This window comes from Cydia amplana, chromosome 11, assembly GCF_948474715.1.
Source record: "Cydia amplana chromosome 11, ilCydAmpl1.1, whole genome shotgun sequence".
NCBI lineage: Eukaryota > Metazoa > Arthropoda > Insecta > Lepidoptera > Tortricidae > Cydia > Cydia amplana.
In genome coordinates, this window is record NC_086079.1 from 9,023,504 (window position 1) to 9,041,889 (window position 18,386).

An 18,386-nucleotide genomic window follows, 5' to 3' on the forward strand; every position below is an offset into this window, starting at 1 on the left:
CTAGTCAGTCTTTGTTTCGGCGATTTCTTGTAATTTGAAATAGTTTTCGTCAACATCGCGTACACGTTTTCTTGTTCCTTAATATAGTCTTCCATAATGAAGATATAAGCACACCAACGTTTGTATACACTTATCAAGTCTATTTATCACGTATTATACAGTTTTTTCACTTTAATTTCTTCTTAAATTCGTTAAAACGTAAACAACATTTGAGGTTAATTTCGATGTCACACTAATATAGTTCTTATATCCGTTCGGTAAGGACCACTTTTGTACCGGTCGATGAGAGATGTGGGAGAATTAAAAATGCAGCGTTCATGCAGATAGGTAGTGCAAGACTCTTTATTCAAGTAAACAACTATGCTTGATGATTTTTAGGACCCGTAACGCCATCTATTAGAAGTAATGAGTATTATTACATAAGATTGATACGTTCAATGGTTCACATGCAAAATTAGGACTTTAAAATTATTGTGATTACATAGTAGATGGCGTAAACATCAAATCGTATATGAATTAACTTGAACAACCGGAGACATGTGGCACAAGCACTACAAGCAAACCTGATATTTAAGCAAAATAAGGGTAGATAGGGTGTGATGGTCATAATGGCTCCTCTACACGATGGGCCAGCGCCGGCCACTCCAAGGGACGCATTTATGCGTTAGAGGGAGCAAGTGATATTGCTATCTCATTCTACCGCATGGCTGCGTCCTTTGGAGTGGCCGGCGTTGGCCCATCGTGTAGAGGAGCCATAAGAGTTCGGTGGGACAAAACAATGAAACTACTATTTTATTATATTGAACTATTTATATTTAGAAATAATAGACATACTTGAAAACATACGCCGGTCACGTAAAAATGAGACACGCACTCGCGATACTTACACATTCATATCTTATATTACACTTATTTTTATGAAATAGTGAATTCTTTTAAATGCAATCGTAAATAAAAAAGTGCATAGTACAAATCAGAACTTATGCCATGAATGAATATCGCAAGTTCTTGTGCTTACTAGAACATGATAATCAAGCTAAATTGTTAATTTTAACTTTCTTTATTGCAAGAAGACAAAAAAGTCTGTGGTCTTCATGGTCCACCGGCTCATTATACCTATAATTTATATGAATAAATGATATAACGAGCCGGAGTTTTGTCTAATACACAAGAAAATGCAAATATATATTACCTATCCAAAAATCCTGTTATAGTAAATTAATTTTATATTCGTCGTTTTGCACAAATATCTCATTAGTCATTAGACAGCTCGCAATAACTCCGAAAACTTAATTGTAAATTGTAACACAAATAACACTACACATGCCAGCTTAAAAATGACATACTTAGCCCCAAAACAGAACAAACACACCGATCATATAATATACAGGGTGTCCCAAGAAGTAGTGATATACTGAAGCTGGGAGGTAGAGGACCTAGAGGGCTATCTGAATCACCCCCATGTATGTTCCGCGATTTTTCGTATTTTCGGAGTTATGATTTTTTTTAATTTTTCACCTATCGCCGAGTACGATGAGATTTTTATTTATGGTGACGTGAATTATTGCGGTAGATGCTTGATTTTTTTTGTGTGCTAAGCTGAACTGGATGGAATTAAAAAAAATTTTAATGCCAAGAAAGACAAAATTACCCAGTATGTTTTATTTTTCTAAGCGCCCTTGAAGTTGTGAACATACTGGGTAATTTTATCTTTCTTGGCATTAATTTTTTTTTTAATTCCATTCAAAGATCTAACGATAGTAAATGTTACCATACTGAATTGGCCTATCTATCAGCGTAGCACACAAAAAAAATCAAGCATCTACCGCAATAATTCACGTCACCATAAATAAAAATCTCATCGTACTCGGCGATAGGTGAAAAATTAAAAAAAATCATAACTCCGAAAATACGAAAAATCGCGGAACATACATGGGGGTGATTCAGATAGCCCTCTAGGTCCTCTACCTCCCAGCTTCAGTATATCACTACTTCTTGGGACACCCTGTATATTACTTGTACCAAATAGCCCATGTGTGTGACACAGTTTATTTTGTGTCATAAAAGTGACAGCCACTACAATATCTTGCACCACAAGTCAAGGAAAAGTAAAATACATATATTATATGTTGGTGCCGGCAAACTTCTTAAACAGTACAAAGTTACACTGTTGTAATGTATTTCCATCTCTGTCGTGCAAATAAAGATATAATTAAACGAGCTTAAAGGCAAGGTCACATGTTCAACAGTTTGCCGGCATCTGTACTTAGTAATTACCTACAGATAGGGCTTGCAATTCGAATATTCGAATATTCGAATTTGCCGAATATTCGACCTGTTTTGATATTCGAATATTCGGCCGCTCAGGTTTCGAATATTCGAATATTTTTTATTACTATAAAAAAATCTATGTCATCCGCTGTAGTTACAGTTTCTGTGTGTTTTACGGGTATTTACAGTGAATGAGGAACGGTAGGTACCCAAATACGAAGGAAATAATATTTTTACTGTATTCCTCTCGATAGACTTCGTGAATACAGTGAAACCTAACTCAATTTAAAAGAAAACGAAATCAAAAAGTATGTTATTTTTACGGTGCGTAAGTTTTAAGTTAAAGGGTCATTCTGTTTATTCAGTACAAGCGTACGTTAAGCGAATTTTTGAAGTCTAAACCTTGCCACTTACCGCAATTCACAAATTTAATCATACCTATCCTGCCCAACTTGGTAATCTAACCATGCACCTTTAGCTGACGAATAATCCACCCAGTACTCAACTAACTTTTTCCCTTAAATATTCCAATATTATATAATTAGCCCACCATTAGGAATAATAAACTTGCCAAAACAAATAAAGTCAATAAAGATTCAAAATACAATGAAATTAAAGGCCTTTTTACAGGCCTCTGAGTGATTACAAGTTAATTTAAATTGGAAAATAATTACCTACTAAAAAAATATCTTACATACCTAGGTGTTTGGATGGTTAAAGTTATATTATTTCACGCAACGACGCATTTATAATATAATAAGTTTTATTTAGAAATATTAAATACGCCTAATTTTGGCGTTTTACTTGTTTTTATAAATGTAGGCATCTTATAAATAGTAGGATGATAAAATCTAGTCAATTAAGTGGATTTCTGCCAAATATCCTTAGTTTTAGCAATATGTGAAAAAAGCTTTTGAATAAAACGATAATAAACCGATTTCTCGTTCCTTTTCTTATTTTTTATAATATTCGAATAATTATTCGAATATTCGAATACGTCGTCAGAAAAAGTCGAATATTCGAATATCTGAAAGTTTCGAATATTTGCAAGCCCTACCTACAGAACAAACAAGATTCTAGTAAAATAAGTATGTACCATCTTGGGCTTATTGTACCGAAATATTGTTCGTTATTTAAAGAACAAGCGCCGTAAAATACACAGTAGTAATAATAAAGAAACATTTTTTAACACCTTTAACTAGACTAGCCTGTGCTTTTATCAAATTACACGATAATTGTTGTATCGAAGGGTAACCCGTCACTATAGTCTGTTTTTTGCATTAAAAAAAGGAAAAAAACGCTTTTTTTTAAATCAGTAACTACCCATTGAAAGCAAAATAATGTAAATAGTCATATAAGATTTATAATTGTTACATGTCCGTCGTGAGTTATTTTTTTAATAAAAGAATACGTCAAGATCCCTAATTTCCTCCCACCTTCTTTCTAATGCCAAGAAAAACTAAGTAGGTATAACAGATATTGCAGCATAATCCTCAAGTAAGACCTTAGTCACAAATCATTACAACGCTATGTTATGAATTTATTTCATACTTTTAATTGGAAACAACAGTTGTCGGTGATATTTTTTAATTTAAACACTTAAGCTTTGGTTTCCTCCGAAAGCGGTGCCGTCATATAGCGGCCGTCTCCATACAAATACTACGACATCCATATTTAGCCGTATTATTTAGTATGGAGACGGCCGCTATATGACGGCACCGCTTTCGGAGGAATCCAAAGCTTTAGGTATGCAATAAAAAAATCCTTAATCCTAGAGAAAAAAAAAACTTTAAAATTTATCTCTGTTTATAAGCCTTTCAGTCCCATGACCTGTTGAGACTGGCTATAGTATAGACTATAGAGATGTAACATACATATACATATGTATTGCAATTTTTTGGAAGCCGAATACCATACTGCTATCAGATTTAGTGAACTTACTGACATATAACTAAAAAAAAAACAATGTGTTTTATAAACTGAATTGGTTGAACCAAACCGTTTGCACACGTATTGTAAGGTATATTCGCCTAGTAACAAATACTTCAGCATTTTGAAATGCCGAAAATCACCCTTGATATCATATTAAAGTTAACTTTCGTAACTACCCGAATATACCTTTCGGGAACTTTAATAGCTCTTTGCTGAGGGTGGTATTCCACCTGTCCAATTTCTTTATCCAATGTGCAATGCCTCTCACTCTCTCATTAAGCAAAATGTGAGACGCAAGTACACATTGGATCAAGAAATTGGATAGGTGGAATACCACCCTGAGTTACATTAGCCAGTTCGTCTGTTGTAGTTGACAACACATATTAATTCGTATTTTATTTCTCGACTTTTCTTTATCAGACTATTGACTTTCAACATAACTGAGATACATATTTCAGCAACCATGAGACACCTATTTGATTGCATGTCTATAAATTAATACAAGGTGTTTTGTAATATATGTACGCAGAGTAATCATTAATTGAAGACGCATTAAATAAAACAAGATCACTACTTAACACACTGACGTCACTGTAAAGCAACGGTAACATAGTATAGCAAACTAACATAAGAGGAATAAGAATAGCGTCTTCAGTTATGTATGACCTAAGCTCGTCCACAATCGAGTTCCTACTAAATTTACCTTTTTAAACCAAAATAATTGTGGTGAAATGACTAAAACTCAAATTGCTGCCTACTTAGGGGGTGTTACATGCTGATAAAGCATTCGAACTTTCAGATTGTGGTCCCCTCACCTGGTAGTGGTGTGCGGCCCAAAATGGATAAAAAAATAATAATAAAATACGGACATATTCCGCTTACAAACATTCCACAAACAAGGAGCTCCTACTGCTTTCGTCTTATGGGAGGTAATAAACTTGACATTATTCCGCGTCGTCGTAGCGAACTCTGAAAAAAATAAACAGTATTCAAATGCAACAGAATAAATAGTACATTATGCAACGAGGGGGCAAGTAAAATTTTGCAAACAAGGTCTTTAAATGCACAACAGCCGCACGAGTTTGCAATATTCTTACCCCCGGAGTTACACGCAATGTTTTTTATCACACTTGCGAAAAAAACTAAATTTTAAGCGAAATCATTCTGAAATACGGTGACAATTCCGATATTCGTCCTCCATATTGTCATTTTTTGACTGGTTAGGCATCAATGGCACGGAGCCGTCCTGCATTCAACCAGGATTGAAAATTGTGTAAAAATATTTTAAACGGCTATTAGTCTGTTCGGAAAGAGAAGAGTCGTTTAATGTATCGGGCCCCATACATTCCACGACTCTTCTCTTTCCGAACAGTTTGAAAATAAAACTCATTTTATTCCTTGACTTTTAACAAGTATTTTTACATAGAATCTTGGTTCGTAATTTCGTATGAGTTAATGACATATTGAAAAAAAAAACTATAACTCCCGTGGGAGTAAAATAGACGTTAGCTCCCACTGTACATGCGTGAAACAGCACGCTTACTACGCAAGTGTGTGAAAATATTAGCATAGATTTATATTCATGGCTTATTAATTAACGTCTATGTATGTACCTACACTTTCACATGCCATAATCCTTTGACCCTATTTGTCATAGTAACATATTTTGTAAATATATTAAAAACGGGTCACTCACGTATTTTAAGTCGAAAAACGCTCGACATGTTTCACTTCGTACCGAGAAGTGTCATCAGGAGCTTGCGCCGAGTCATCGGGCGCGGAGAGCTGCGGCCCGCAGTCTGCGCCGGTCCGTCACCGTAAACGCAAGCTCCTGATGACACTTCTCGGTACGAAGTGAAACATGTCGAGCGTTTTTCGACTTAAAATACGTGAGTGACCCGTTTTTAATATATTTACTATGTCTTTGTCTCACGGAAGTTTTGTTATTAAAACATATTTTGTGTTTGTTGTTTAACAGAGTTATAGTAAGTTTTATGAATAATTACTATTATAAGGACTTATTTAATCATTATTTCATAATCTCACTACCTCTGCTTCTGACCACGCCTCTTGCTGAGCCTGCGGCCTGAAGAAGGAGCTTGTAAGGTAAATCGGTTGGTAGTGCCGGGTGCTACTCTTAAACTGCGAGTATCCGACGATTTGGCTGCTTCCACCTAAGAATTACAATTTGAAAATGTCAATGTATGTCAAGACTAAAATAAAATTATAGATTCTTCATGCTAATTCTTAAGGTTTAAGTAAATAAATATATTTTTAAATAATTCGAATATAAGTGAATTAGTAGTGATAGCCTACAGATCTACACATTTCAAGTCACCATAAAACGAAAATGCTACACCACTTGAGAAATTATTGAACAATTCACTAGTTCGCAAGCTGTTGCTTTTAATAATTATACCAAAGAAGGCAAAGAAGAAACAAAATATAATTGTATATAACAAAAAGACATTTTTCTACTCCAGCACTTAAATGTGTCAATTAAATGACTGACAGTGATATCTAAAGCAATGTCATTTGAATGCTTTGTCTATAGGCTCATAAGATGACTGCAAGCAGTCATCTTATGAGTATAATACAAGTGCTTTATTTTTTTTAAAGATACAAGTTCCGATCATCTTGATTGAAAGAGGTATGTTTTCATTTACAATAATAACTCTTTTTTTTTTTAAATAATAACTCAATTTTTTTTAAATAATAACTCTTTTTTTTTTAATTATAACTCTTTTTTTTTAATAATAACTTTTTTTTTTTTTTTTTTTGCTGCAGCTGTCATAGAAAAAGTAATGTATGCAACAGCTCATAATTGGTTCTTAAAATTCTCGGGTCTTTTTTTACAAAACGAGACGTAGTCTCGTTTTGTAACTTCGACCCTTGAATTTTAAGAACCCTTATTATATCACTGTTGCATAAACTACTATTAGATATGCTATGAAAAACTAGAAGATTGGAAGAAGGGTTGAAAAAAGTTATTTAGATTTATAATTTACCTTTTCCATAAATTTCTTGATCAAGTCCGTGCAGTTGAGATTGCTTTCGGGCTCCCAAGAATCAAATTTGTTAGACCATCCTTTCCAATGGATCAGGAACTCTCGTTTTCCATTTTTGCCATGGTGAACCTCTAAGATACGATCAACCTGCAAACCGAAAACTATATTTAGTAAAAACATTTGTTACTATTGATTCTTATCTTTCTTTAATCAGGGTTCGAAATTATCAAGATAATTATAGTCTTTGATAATTATCACGATAAATATCCGATAAATATCGGATAATTATCCCAGGTATGGATGGTGCTATATTGGTGCTATTTTCTTTGAATTCTTTGATAGTAAAAAATAATGATTGGGGCGTTTTTTATATGTTAGGTTATTATGAAATCGATAATTATCAGGCATAAAAATCACGATATAATCATTGATAATTGTCCTTTCGATTCGAACCCTGTCTTTAATAATGAAACTTCATCAGTTACCAAAGATTAATGAATATTAATACTGTAATTTTATCCAAAAAAACCGACTCTACCCGTGAATAATTAGTTCTTGCATTTTTTTTCGTAGGTCCCTCGGGGGGGGTCACTGGGAGTGTAAATTCAAAAAGTAGACTGAATCAGGCTCCTGCGTATATTCGAAAAATGATTTTTTTACCAAAAAACCGGATTTTCTTGAATAACTCGGCCATTTTTAATTTTACAGTAAAACCGTGAGGAAAAAAAATTGTAGGAAATAAAGTTTGGTCCTCACAATGTTTCTTCTAGGATCGATATTTTGGAAATTAAGTTTGAAAAAACGACAAATTCGAAATATTATCATTATCTCGTTTATTTTCTACTTTACGGCAAAAATGAAGAGGACTAAAGTTGTAGAGAATCAAATTCTGAACAATTTGGTTGGTTTGGTTTTTCGAATTTACACAGGAGCCTGATTCAGTCTACTTTTTGAATTTACACTCCCAGTGACACCCCCGAGGGACCTTCGAAAAAAAAATCCAAGAACTAATTATTCACGGGTCAAAATCTATAATGACTGTACTATATTATAGATTATCCATTTGAGTTATTAATTGGGCAGATCTGTAAAAAGGTTCTTAGCAATAATTGTTTATTTAAAGAAATTTACCATCTGTAAATAATTAAAAAGCTCAACTTGGTCTTGTTTATTTAAATAATCCATTAGGGTTATAAAAAGACTACAACCAGTCTGACCTAGTTGGTAGTAAGGACATTAAATTTATTGGTGTGATGAGCACAGATATTTGTTCCAGGGTCACGGGTGTTTTCTATGTACATATGTATTTGAGTATTTTCATATATATTTTATGAAATATATTTTATTCAAAATTATGTCAGTGGTATATATAATTTGTATATTATATATATCGTCTGATTGTATAAGCATATCCTATGATATAAATATTAACCTAACCTACCTCATATTCAGCGTTTTCATCAGCATTCTCACCGTCCCACTCAGTTTTGGCTCTTTTAGCCTTCTTAGGGCTTGATTTTTCTTTTTTAGCTCCTCTCTTCTTTCCTTTCTTTGGAGATGATTCTTTTTTCTTTGTTGAATTGCCTTTCTAAAATTAAAAAATACCATTATAATGGGTTTTGCATTAGAAATAAGGTAAACAATCTTGATGTGTCTTTTAATTGAAAAACACATTTTAAAAATAAGTTATGGCAAATATGTAACAATTATGAATCTAATACGATCATTTATATTCTTCTGCTTTCATAAGTAATAGTTTTTGATTTTTAAAAAGCGTTTTTCAATTAAAAGACATGTCAAGATCGCTTACCTTCTTGCAAGTTCTTTCTAATGCTAAAAAAAAAACGAACTATAGCATTGGACAATACTAAACTAAAAATGAGTGCAGACTGTTTTAAACCACAATGTAATTTTAGTAGCTATCTGGTATATAAAAACTGACATAATTGGTGGGTAAAGTGTAAGGGCAAATGTGTGCTTCTTCAGACTTGCTGTTATAACTACAAAACATAATTTATAACATGGGGCACAACTTTTTAAGGCAAAAGCTACCACTAATGTGCGGTTGTGCGGTAAAGCCAACATGCCGATAGGGCAATAAAAATAAAGTGAGAAAGCTGCAAGTACAATCGAGACGGCCAGCTTAATAATTTAAAACTCTGCAAGCACATTGATTTTGGCCCAACAATAGTACGAGTTACATAGTTTTATACCAGGTGGATACAAGTAAAATTCTCCACAAATATATAATAATTGTACTCCCATTTGCAATAATGCATAGACTCACAACATTAACCTGTTTACAGAAATTCCATCTATTAATAAAGTTAGGACGTTAAGCACAAATAATTTTGTGTGTTCCTATTGCTGTCCTGCTCGCAGAGTATCATTGACCACCTGCATCATGGGCAGGACAGCAATATAATTACGTGCGTGCAAGAGATAAGAAGAGGGGGGCCAATGTACAAAATTCTGTGCTTAGAATCCTTACTTGAGCTTTAGTCAAACTAAATGTCAAAAACCTGCCCAAAAAAATCGCTAATGCTTATAGAAGAAACTTCACATTGTATACTTACTTCCTCATGATATTTGCTGATGAGCTCGGGGCAAGAAAGAGTATTTTCAGGTTCCCAAGTGTCACTGTCAGCAGAATAACCCTTCCAGCGAATAAGATAATGCAATTTCCCTTTGATCTTCTTAGAGTCTACCACTTTATCCACCTTCAAAAAAATACCATATTAAGGTCTGCCCACTACACCGTATCATACCATCACCGTGCTGTGAACGTATCAGGCGCGGAATGTAACGCGATATGGACTACTATGCCCACTACACCGTGTCCACATTGTTTCATATCCGTACATAACGGGCTTAGTGCCCATAGTAACTGCGTATCATCCCCATAGCATCCACCTATAATCCCCGTAGCAATCAGCCAGACTCGTCAGAAAGAGCGAGCGAATGGTTATCATACTGGCAACAGAGAGCAACAGATGAGGCAACGCGTTTATAACGGGCTTAGAACGGTCACCATACGCGGTTATAACCAGTATACGGTGAGCATACTGGTTATATTCGCCGCCGTTCTGACAACGTTGCGTGCCATGCACGTAGCGTTTGGGCACCGGCAAAATAATCCTCGCCGACAATTTTTGACGGTCCGTGCATGGCACGCGACGGTGCTGGTCGGTGACGGAACGGGCTAGTGGGCATAGTCTCATACTTTTGAATACAAAGAAAAAGTCTAATTAAATTTGTTGCAGAATATATCTTATGCTAGTAAGCTTAAACCCAATTACCTCGTATTCTTCTTCGGCGTCATTGTCCTCTTTCTCAGATTTTCTTTTCTTGCCTTTGCTCTTAGCAGACTTTCCCTTTTTCCCAGCTTCTTTTTCTTCGGAATCTCGACTGGGTTCAGCGTCAGACTCGTTAAGTTTATCATTTTCATCAGAGAGTTGTGTATCAGACCGATCATCATTTATCACCGACCCGTTGGCAGATGAAATGCCATCGTCGTCCGCACGGCTTTTTGATACTTTACGCATTGTAAATTTCTTGAAATAAACAATTATGGCTAAGAACCTTCAAGTAGTTAGTAAACACTGATGAACAACACGAAGTCTCCGTGAAATTCGAACGCCGAAAATATACTTATACGTCGAATACGCAATAGGAGGGAAAAAGAAAACTTGGCTTGGCTTGCTTGTTTAACTTTTTTAAATTCATGTTCAATTCAAATTCTAGTTTTTTTCGTCGCAATGGTTTAATAGCTATAACACACTACCGCACCGCACTGCGACGTTGATGCGCCGCTCCCATAAGTGAGAACGAGAGAGATATCGCTTTTTCGCTTTCACTTATGGGTGTGGTGCACCGTGACCTTGGTGTGGTGCGGTAGTGTATTATGACTTTAGGTAGTCCTAGTCTCACAAACTATACTGGGTCAACCAAATCTTGTCAGTAAATAGGAACAAAAAAAACTATACTATCATCCCTTTCTTTTGAGTGCTAGTACTAGTGTTAGACAAAGATAGTATGATTCTCTCTGTCATGTTTGAAATCAAACAGACCTTTGACACACTATACTTATATATGTATTATGTAATCAGGCCTTAAAAAAAAAAACGACAGTTGACATATTATTGTCCGTGGTTAACCTACAATTTCATTACAATTTACGATCCGACGACACAGTGAGACTGACGGAGATGAGATAGAATTAGAAACTAAACAAAGTTTATTAGAGTTCTGAGCCATGACAAGTAGAAGTAGTAATTATAAAAATTCCCGAATGAATTACAATTTTCAAAATGAATCTTTTGAAAGTAAAGGTAATAAACCTACCCGAGAAGCATCATCTATTTTGGAAGTTCTCGTTATAATGATAGTGCACATTTGCAAGAAGGTACTGTTCTTCGACACCAATTTAAAAATAGCAGTTTATTTAGGAGCTCTTTTCTTGCTTTCACTTATGGCGGACAGTCTAACGTTTCCGAAAACATATTTCTCAAGGAGTGATAATATATTCAACCAATATTTTGTTAAAATTGGATGGTTTTGGACATTATTTATGACGGTGCCCTACGTTCTATTGACATCCTACACCACTTGTTGTGGTAATAGAAGACTCATAGCTACAGCACACTTATCGAGATTGGCGATAGCTACATTTTTTTGGTACATCTGGACAATGATCTTTAATGTTATTGAAACCAAATATGGACGATGTAATATGAAGAATGTAGACAACAAAGTAATGTGTTTAAAAAACGGGGGCTTTTGGAATGGATTTGATATATCTGGTCATTGTTTCATTCTTATATATTCAAGTTTAGTGATGATAGAAGAGGCCAGGGCCATAAATGGATGGGAAAGAATAAAAGATTACATCAGAGATGAGAAACATGCACGAAGTATGGATGATAAATCTGTAAGCATGAATCCTCTAAGAAAAGTTTCAGCTGAGGAACTAGAGGTTGTAAAAACATCCTATGAAAAATGGACACCCTATGTGAGAGGATTTTTAATTGCAACAACTTTGCTTCAAATACTGTGGGATGTGATGCTTGTATCTACCATTCTTTATTACCATATTATGGTGGAGAAATTCATCAGTGGTGTAATAGCTATATTTACATGGTTTGTGACCTATAGAGTTTGGTATACAATTCCAAATGTTCTTCCTAATTTACCAGGAGATGGCACATTCAAGTATAACAAAACAAAATTGGCATCGACTCCTACATTTAGAAAAAGAAGCACCACAAATGGTAAACATTTTATGGGCATGCCCATCAACCGGCAGGATACCACAGAGGCTGCATCAGAGGAAAAAAGATAATCTAAGGTAGTTGAGGTAATAAAAATAAGCCAGGCAAATGTGCATTACATATGTTTCATCTCAAGTACTAGTTAGTATGGTTGTAGCATTTTCTGGGATTTAAAGTAATTGGTAGTACATATATCAAGGGTACCTGGATTCAAGTATAAAATCTTGTTATTAGTAAATTAGGTAAACTGGGTGCAGGGGGTAAGAAACAACTTTACTAAGAAAGTTAACTTTTTAAATTTGCACAATTTCTATATTAAGGTTAAATCAAAAGAGATTTATTTCACTTTGAAAACTATTTATTGATATTAAATTAATATTTAAGAAATAAAAGTTCTTATACAAACTACTAATACTGTTTCTTTTATATAGTATAACTATTCTTTAAATTTTCATTAGTAACAATCATTGACTAATGAAGAAGTTTTCTGAAAACATATAATACTGCAATGACAATGCCCAGTGATGCTGCTCCAGCGGCACCAACATATGCGGGAGGTTGGGAAGTAATGATCATCTTTATATGGAACGGTAAAGTCGGCACAGTCTTCTTAAATGATTCTCTTTGTTGGACACGATGGTAATAATTCTCTATTAGGGGACGTTTGCCTTGAGCCCAGAATCTGCCTTCAAGGCCTAGTTCCCACAAACGATGCAAAAGTATTGCCAAATCAACATCAGCTATGCTGAATTGTTCACAGCACAACCAAGTGTCTAAAAATAGAAAAAAGATATACAATACATTTTCCAATTTGTCTTAATTCTAAATAATTGTATGCTAATTACCTTCATTTTGTTCTTTCAACTGTTCCTCAACCTGAGCTAAGACTTGGTCTACGATGTTTAATACTTTTAAATATTCTTCTTCACTAGTAAGTATTTCGTGTTTTCTGTCCTGAATTTCTGCTTTGTACAACAGAATGCCTCTTGCTTTTGGATTTTCTTCAGCTAATTTTCTTAGGTTTTTGGAACTACCTAAGTCCCCACCTGAAAGAATATGAATATTATCATTACACATTTTAAAAGAAAAATGGATTGTAAAAAAAAAATATTTTTTATACTTTGTTACTCACTTTTTAGGACTTCTCTGACAGGCAAAATGAAAGGCAACTTAGGCCTGCCACACAACTGAGGGTGAAAGAAAGAACCCACAGTAATAACACCTGCTGGAAGTGCATCAATCAGGTCACGGAATTTGTTTATGTTATTTAAAACCTTTCTATCCGTCGACACATTAATTAGTGGAGGCATTTCTAAAATAAGACCAAACAAAAAAATTACCTAAAAGCTTACAAGATTTTTTAACACGATGCCTCGGAGGGTTGCTGCAATTACTCAGAAGCGTCGAGAATTAGTACACTTAGTCTGCTGGCTCTAAATTCTTAAGATACACCTACAATTATCTTCACTTACAACATAGTCGCAAAAACGGCGCGTGAAGCGTTTTAATTTAATAAACAAAACTTGATAAGCACTTTAAAAAATGTTAATAACCGCAAATCACGTACTAGGATCTAAGTAGTCCTCCAAGTAATCAAGGATTCTTGTTGAATCTGGGATGATGTCATTATTCACTTTAAGTACAGGAATTTCTCCTCGTGGGTTAATATCAAGAAACCAGGATGAATATTGTTCTCCTTTGGTGATATCAAGCAGTAGTGGTTCAAACTCTACATTTTTTTCGTATAATGCCATTAACACCTGTAAAAAAACAAAAAAAGGTCAGGTAAGGATTTTATTTATTGTGTAATTCTAGACAAATAATGATGATTTATTTATAATTACAGTTATTTCGAGGTCATTTAATGATAAGATATAATCTAGAGGAGGAGAGATAATTTATCCATTCTTACCTTTTGAGAATAAAAGCTGTAGTAGTTACAGTATAGGAATATATTGGTTCCATTATTAACGGATTTCGCACTTCCTTTCGGCAATGGTAATTTCTCAAGATACTTTTGAACATAATGCATGATTAGATCTTTATTGTTTAGGCGCACCGCAGTTCCAACTTATTTACCTACAAAAAGTTAAGAAACCCATGGCCTGAGTATTAAGTTTTGTTAGGCGGCTTTTTCAGATCCAATAAGAAAGACCAACCTACAGAAACTAAAATCAGGTGACATTCGACCATAAACAAAATTTAACTTTTTTATTCATATTCGTTTAGCCCGATACCACACCGGTACACAAGTATGCGAAATCGACTACACACTCGCGTCCGCGGCTTCGCGCACGAGTGTGGAGGGGGCTTCGCAGCTGGAAGTGTCAGACAAGAGTAGATGTAAAAAACCTTTTTTTATTTTTTAGGGTTCCGTACCCAAAGGGTAAAAACGGGACCCTATTATTAAGACTCCGCTGTCCGTCCGTCCGTCTGTCACCAGGCTGTATCTCACGAACCGTGATAGCTAGACAGTTGAAATTTTCACAGATGATGTTGTTGATGTATTATTATTATTTTTTTGCTTGTATGTAAATTCAATGTTGACGTGTAAAAGTGCCCTTGTGGCCTATTTGCTGAATAAATGTTGAAGTTGAAGTATTTCTGTTGCCGGTATAACAACAAATACTAAAAACAGAATAAAATAAAGATTTAAGTGGGGCTCCCATACAACAAACGTGATTTTTGACCGAAATTAAGCAACGTCGGGCGGGGTCAGTTCTTGGATGGGTGACCGTTGTTTTGCTTGTTTTTGCTCTAGTTTTTGTTGATGGTGCGGAACCCTCCGTGCGCGAGTCCGACTCGCACTTGGCCGGTTTTTTTTTGTCACGATACGCTGGCCCAACGTGTACAATGGCTTAACCAAGAGTGAGGCCATGGATTAAAGTGATAACACACTATCGCACCGCACCGTGACCTTCAAGCGTCGCACCCATAAGTGAGAGCGAGAAAGAGTTACACGTAGCGATACGACTCCCCAATAGACTGAGAGACAAAATAGTCGCGTAGACAAAAGTTGCTCGTGCGTGCATACCCTTACAAGTGGATCTTGGTCCTAGCTTTTTACTTGCTTCATTGCTTCTATAAATTATCTGTAACCTTGCTTGCGTGTTTATGGTTAGCAGAATGAGGTGGTGGGTGGTGTTTTTATGGATTTATTTCTTTGATAAACATAGTTATTGTGCTTAATTATCAAAATATTATACCACTCCAACATTCTATTCTGTTTGTCTAGACAAATTCAAGCGTATTCTTCTCGTAATATGTCAACGTAAGCTCTCAATTTAAAGTTACATGATCTTAGCTTGTGATACAGTAACTGAAAATGGAGGCTTCCAATAACACTGACGCCGTGAATCTTGGCGTTGGTGAAGTCGAAGCCGAAATAGGAGAGGAACTGAAACAGCTCGAGGAAGGAAAAGATTATGATACACGCAGCGAAGTATCCAGCTCATCTTCAAGTGATTCAAGCTCTCCAAGCATAAGTACCGCCAGTTCTAAGTCAAAAGAAAGACGCGCAAATCGTAAACGTACCAAGTCCGAAAGCCATTCTCCAATACAAACTAAAAGGACACGCATTACAGCCGCCAACAATAAAACAAAGACCTATGATTACATGACTAAACTGAATTATTTATTCAGAGATACAAGATTCTTTTTAATTAAGTCAAATAATGCTGAAAATATTACACTATCTAAAGCTAAAGGTGTGTGGTCAACTTTGCCACAAAACGAAGCAAATTTAAACCAGGCTTATAGAGAGTCAAGAAATGTGCTATTAATATTTTCAGTGAAGGAAAGTGGAAAGTTTGCAGGATTCGCGCGTCTGAGCAGCGAGTCCAGAAGAGATGTGCCGCCCATATCTTGGGTACTGCCGCCAGGATTATCTGCTAAAGTACTGGATGGTGTATTTAAAGTTGATTGGATCTGCCGCAAGGAGCTGCCATTCAGTAGCACTCTGCATTTGTACAACCCCTGGAATGAAGGCAAACCTGTAAAAATTGGACGAGATGGTCAAGAAATTGAGCCAAAAGTTGCTGAAGAATTATGCAGACTATTTCCAGAAGATGAAGGTATTGAAATGACACCAATACTCCGGAAGTCTAAAGAGGCATCTAAAAAAGCTTACTTAAAGAGTGGTGGTAATTATAGAACATATAGAGCCCCACTGTTGACAAGAGGTTCTAATTTTAGAGCAAGGCTGAACTCCTCATCTAGGAGTAGGCGTAAAATTTTTATGCCGCCTAGGAACAGATTATCATCTGGGTCATACAAGAGAAGGTCTCCATCACCATACATGCGTGATAGGCTGCCCCTGTGGTTTACACGCGGACGTGACAGCTACAGCAGCAGTAGTTCAGCAGCAGCAGAGGCATATGTGGCTGAGTATATGCGATCCATGCATCATCAGCTCCCACCGTTGCCATATGTGCCTCCTCCAGGATTCAGTGGCGCACTTGCCTCGTACGATGGCCTGCCTCCACCACCCCCACCGCCTCCGCCACGTTACTATGACGCGCCGTTAGCGGATTATCCCCGATCAGTGCTAGTGTATGATAAGAGGTCCTATGAACGTTCAGTGGATGAGTTTCTGTGGCGCACGTCCGACCGTTCGCGCGGTCGTAGCCGCGATCGTGACTCCCACAGATCTTACCGTGACCGACGGTAAAGCCTGTATCACCACCGATGTATTAAGTAATTAATTATCACTAATAAATAAAAATTGTGTTTGAACTTTGAACTTTATTGGCTTGAAAATATAAAATTGGTGTGTGTGATGAACCTTTTGACGGACAATGGTTACAGTTTGGACTATTTTAAAATTATTGCCCGTGTTTTAATGGGACATTCAAGCTGCAAGAGCAAGCAGACTGAGAAGAGCTTTTTATAAATCCTTATTGTATTCAATAAGGAAAAATGAACAAAAATCATTGTTTTGATCTAGTTGATAAGAATTTAAACTCCAGCCTTGATAAGAGTGTAATTTGTGATTTACAAGGGTTGATAGATACTTGAGGTTTACACTTATTTATTATCATTTACATATATGCATGGTTTTTGCTGAGAGCCCCTTATTTCTCACACTTGTGTTTTGCAAGGATGTTACAATCATATAGGTATGAATTTTCTATAAATGTTTGATTCCATACTGGGGGGCAGAAGGGAGGGGAAGGGGTGTGGGGAAGCCTTTATCACTTCTGAGTAAAATATTCTTTACATTATAACTATTATTAGTCATGTGCAGCTTGTAAGTTTCCGAAATGAAATTTTTCTATTTAAATTCCTTGTAAAATTCTTTAGGAGTTCTCTATTTTATGTAACTCAGTACAGCAGATTACTTCATAGTAGAGATGGGCCGATTTTTTATTTTGTTTGACTTATTGTAACACTGTAAAATGTAAGCTTCTCCAGATTTTTTAAAGTACGGTTACGTTTTCCCATTGTCATTAAAACACAATAATAGGGTCTCCACACATCTATCAACGCGGAATCGGCAATAGTCAATAGAAAAAACCTTTATGTCTACGCAATAAGAGCGAAAAAGATGACGCCGCGTCGGCCGAGCCGAACCATGCATTTTTGCGTGAATAATGTGGATATAAAGCTTTTTTCTATCGGTTTTTGCTGACTCCGCATCTATAGATGTGAGGAAACCCTAATGAGAATGAGAGTGTCGAAATGTTTTTTCGAGAACCTTGCTTTTTGACCAATTTGTTTGACGCTTTTTTAAATGGTTTATTAGAATGATACAGATGGACCGAATAATTCGGCCGAATATTCGATTCGGCATACTGCATACTCCATATTCGACCCATCTCTACTTCAGTCTTCAGACTAGCTGGCTCATAAGCCTAGTTCGAACTAGGTTAGTAATTAGTCGAGTGGCGAGTATTTTAATAAAATC

The 18,386-nt window shown here is 35.8% G+C and overlaps 4 protein-coding genes across 4 annotated transcripts; 2 read left to right on the forward strand and 2 right to left on the reverse strand.

Moving 5' to 3' along the window:
* Positions 1 to 5,027: 5,027 nt before the first annotated feature.
* Positions 5,028 to 10,905, reverse strand: LOC134651981 (heterochromatin protein 1-like). The gene is made up of 6 exons (XM_063507129.1): positions 10,511 to 10,905; positions 9,788 to 9,931; positions 8,653 to 8,799; positions 7,212 to 7,358; positions 6,253 to 6,377; positions 5,028 to 5,172 (listed from the first exon to the last, which is right to left on the reverse strand). The coding sequence occupies exons 1-6, from the start codon at positions 10,754 to 10,756 to the stop codon at positions 5,148 to 5,150; spliced, it is 834 nt and encodes a 277-aa protein (XP_063363199.1). The 5' UTR covers positions 10,757 to 10,905; the 3' UTR covers positions 5,028 to 5,147.
* Positions 10,906 to 11,405: 500 nt separating this feature from the next.
* On the forward strand, positions 11,406 to 12,889 carry LOC134651966 (acyl-coenzyme A diphosphatase FITM2). The gene has a single exon (XM_063507109.1). It carries the CDS (start codon positions 11,467 to 11,469, stop codon positions 12,550 to 12,552), a length of 1,086 nt encoding a protein of 361 aa, XP_063363179.1. The 5' UTR covers positions 11,406 to 11,466; the 3' UTR covers positions 12,553 to 12,889.
* LOC134651969 (ganglioside-induced differentiation-associated protein 1) lies at positions 12,818 to 14,552 on the reverse strand. Its single transcript, XM_063507114.1, has 5 exons — positions 14,394 to 14,552; positions 14,049 to 14,241; positions 13,614 to 13,793; positions 13,327 to 13,527; positions 12,818 to 13,254 (listed from the first exon to the last, which is right to left on the reverse strand). Exons 1-5 carry the CDS (start codon positions 14,511 to 14,513, stop codon positions 12,953 to 12,955), a joined length of 996 nt encoding a protein of 331 aa, XP_063363184.1. The 5' UTR covers positions 14,514 to 14,552; the 3' UTR covers positions 12,818 to 12,952.
* A 1,027-nt stretch (positions 14,553 to 15,579) lies between these two features.
* On the forward strand, positions 15,580 to 17,215 carry LOC134652438 (YTH domain-containing protein 1). Its single transcript, XM_063507626.1, has one exon. It carries the CDS (start codon positions 15,807 to 15,809, stop codon positions 17,148 to 17,150), a length of 1,344 nt encoding a protein of 447 aa, XP_063363696.1. The 5' UTR covers positions 15,580 to 15,806; the 3' UTR covers positions 17,151 to 17,215.
* The last annotated feature ends 1,171 nt before the right edge of the window (positions 17,216 to 18,386 follow it).

Coding starts and splice junctions, on each gene's coding strand:
- LOC134651981 (XM_063507129.1), bottom strand. CDS start 10,756: ATGCGTAAAGTATCAAAAAGCCGTGCGGACGACGATGGCATTTCATCT. Junction 9,932..10,510: donor ACGCCGAAGAAGAATACGAG/GTAATTGGGTTT, acceptor ATTTTTTTGAAG/GTGGATAAAGTGGTAGACTC. Junction 5,173..6,252: donor AGGCGTGGTCAGAAGCAGAG/GTAGTGAGATTA, acceptor TATTTTTTTCAG/AGTTCGCTACGACGACGCGG.
- LOC134651966 (XM_063507109.1), top strand. CDS start 11,467: ATGACAAGTAGAAGTAGTAATTATAAAAATTCCCGAATGAATTACAAT.
- LOC134651969 (XM_063507114.1), bottom strand. CDS start 14,513: ATGCATTATGTTCAAAAGTATCTTGAGAAATTACCATTGCCGAAAGGA. Junction 13,528..13,613: donor TGTCAGAGAAGTCCTAAAAA/GTGAGTAACAAA, acceptor ATATTCTTTCAG/GTGGGGACTTAGGTAGTTCC. Junction 13,255..13,326: donor GTTGAAAGAACAAAATGAAG/GTAATTAGCATA, acceptor TTCTATTTTTAG/ACACTTGGTTGTGCTGTGAA.
- LOC134652438 (XM_063507626.1), top strand. CDS start 15,807: ATGGAGGCTTCCAATAACACTGACGCCGTGAATCTTGGCGTTGGTGAA.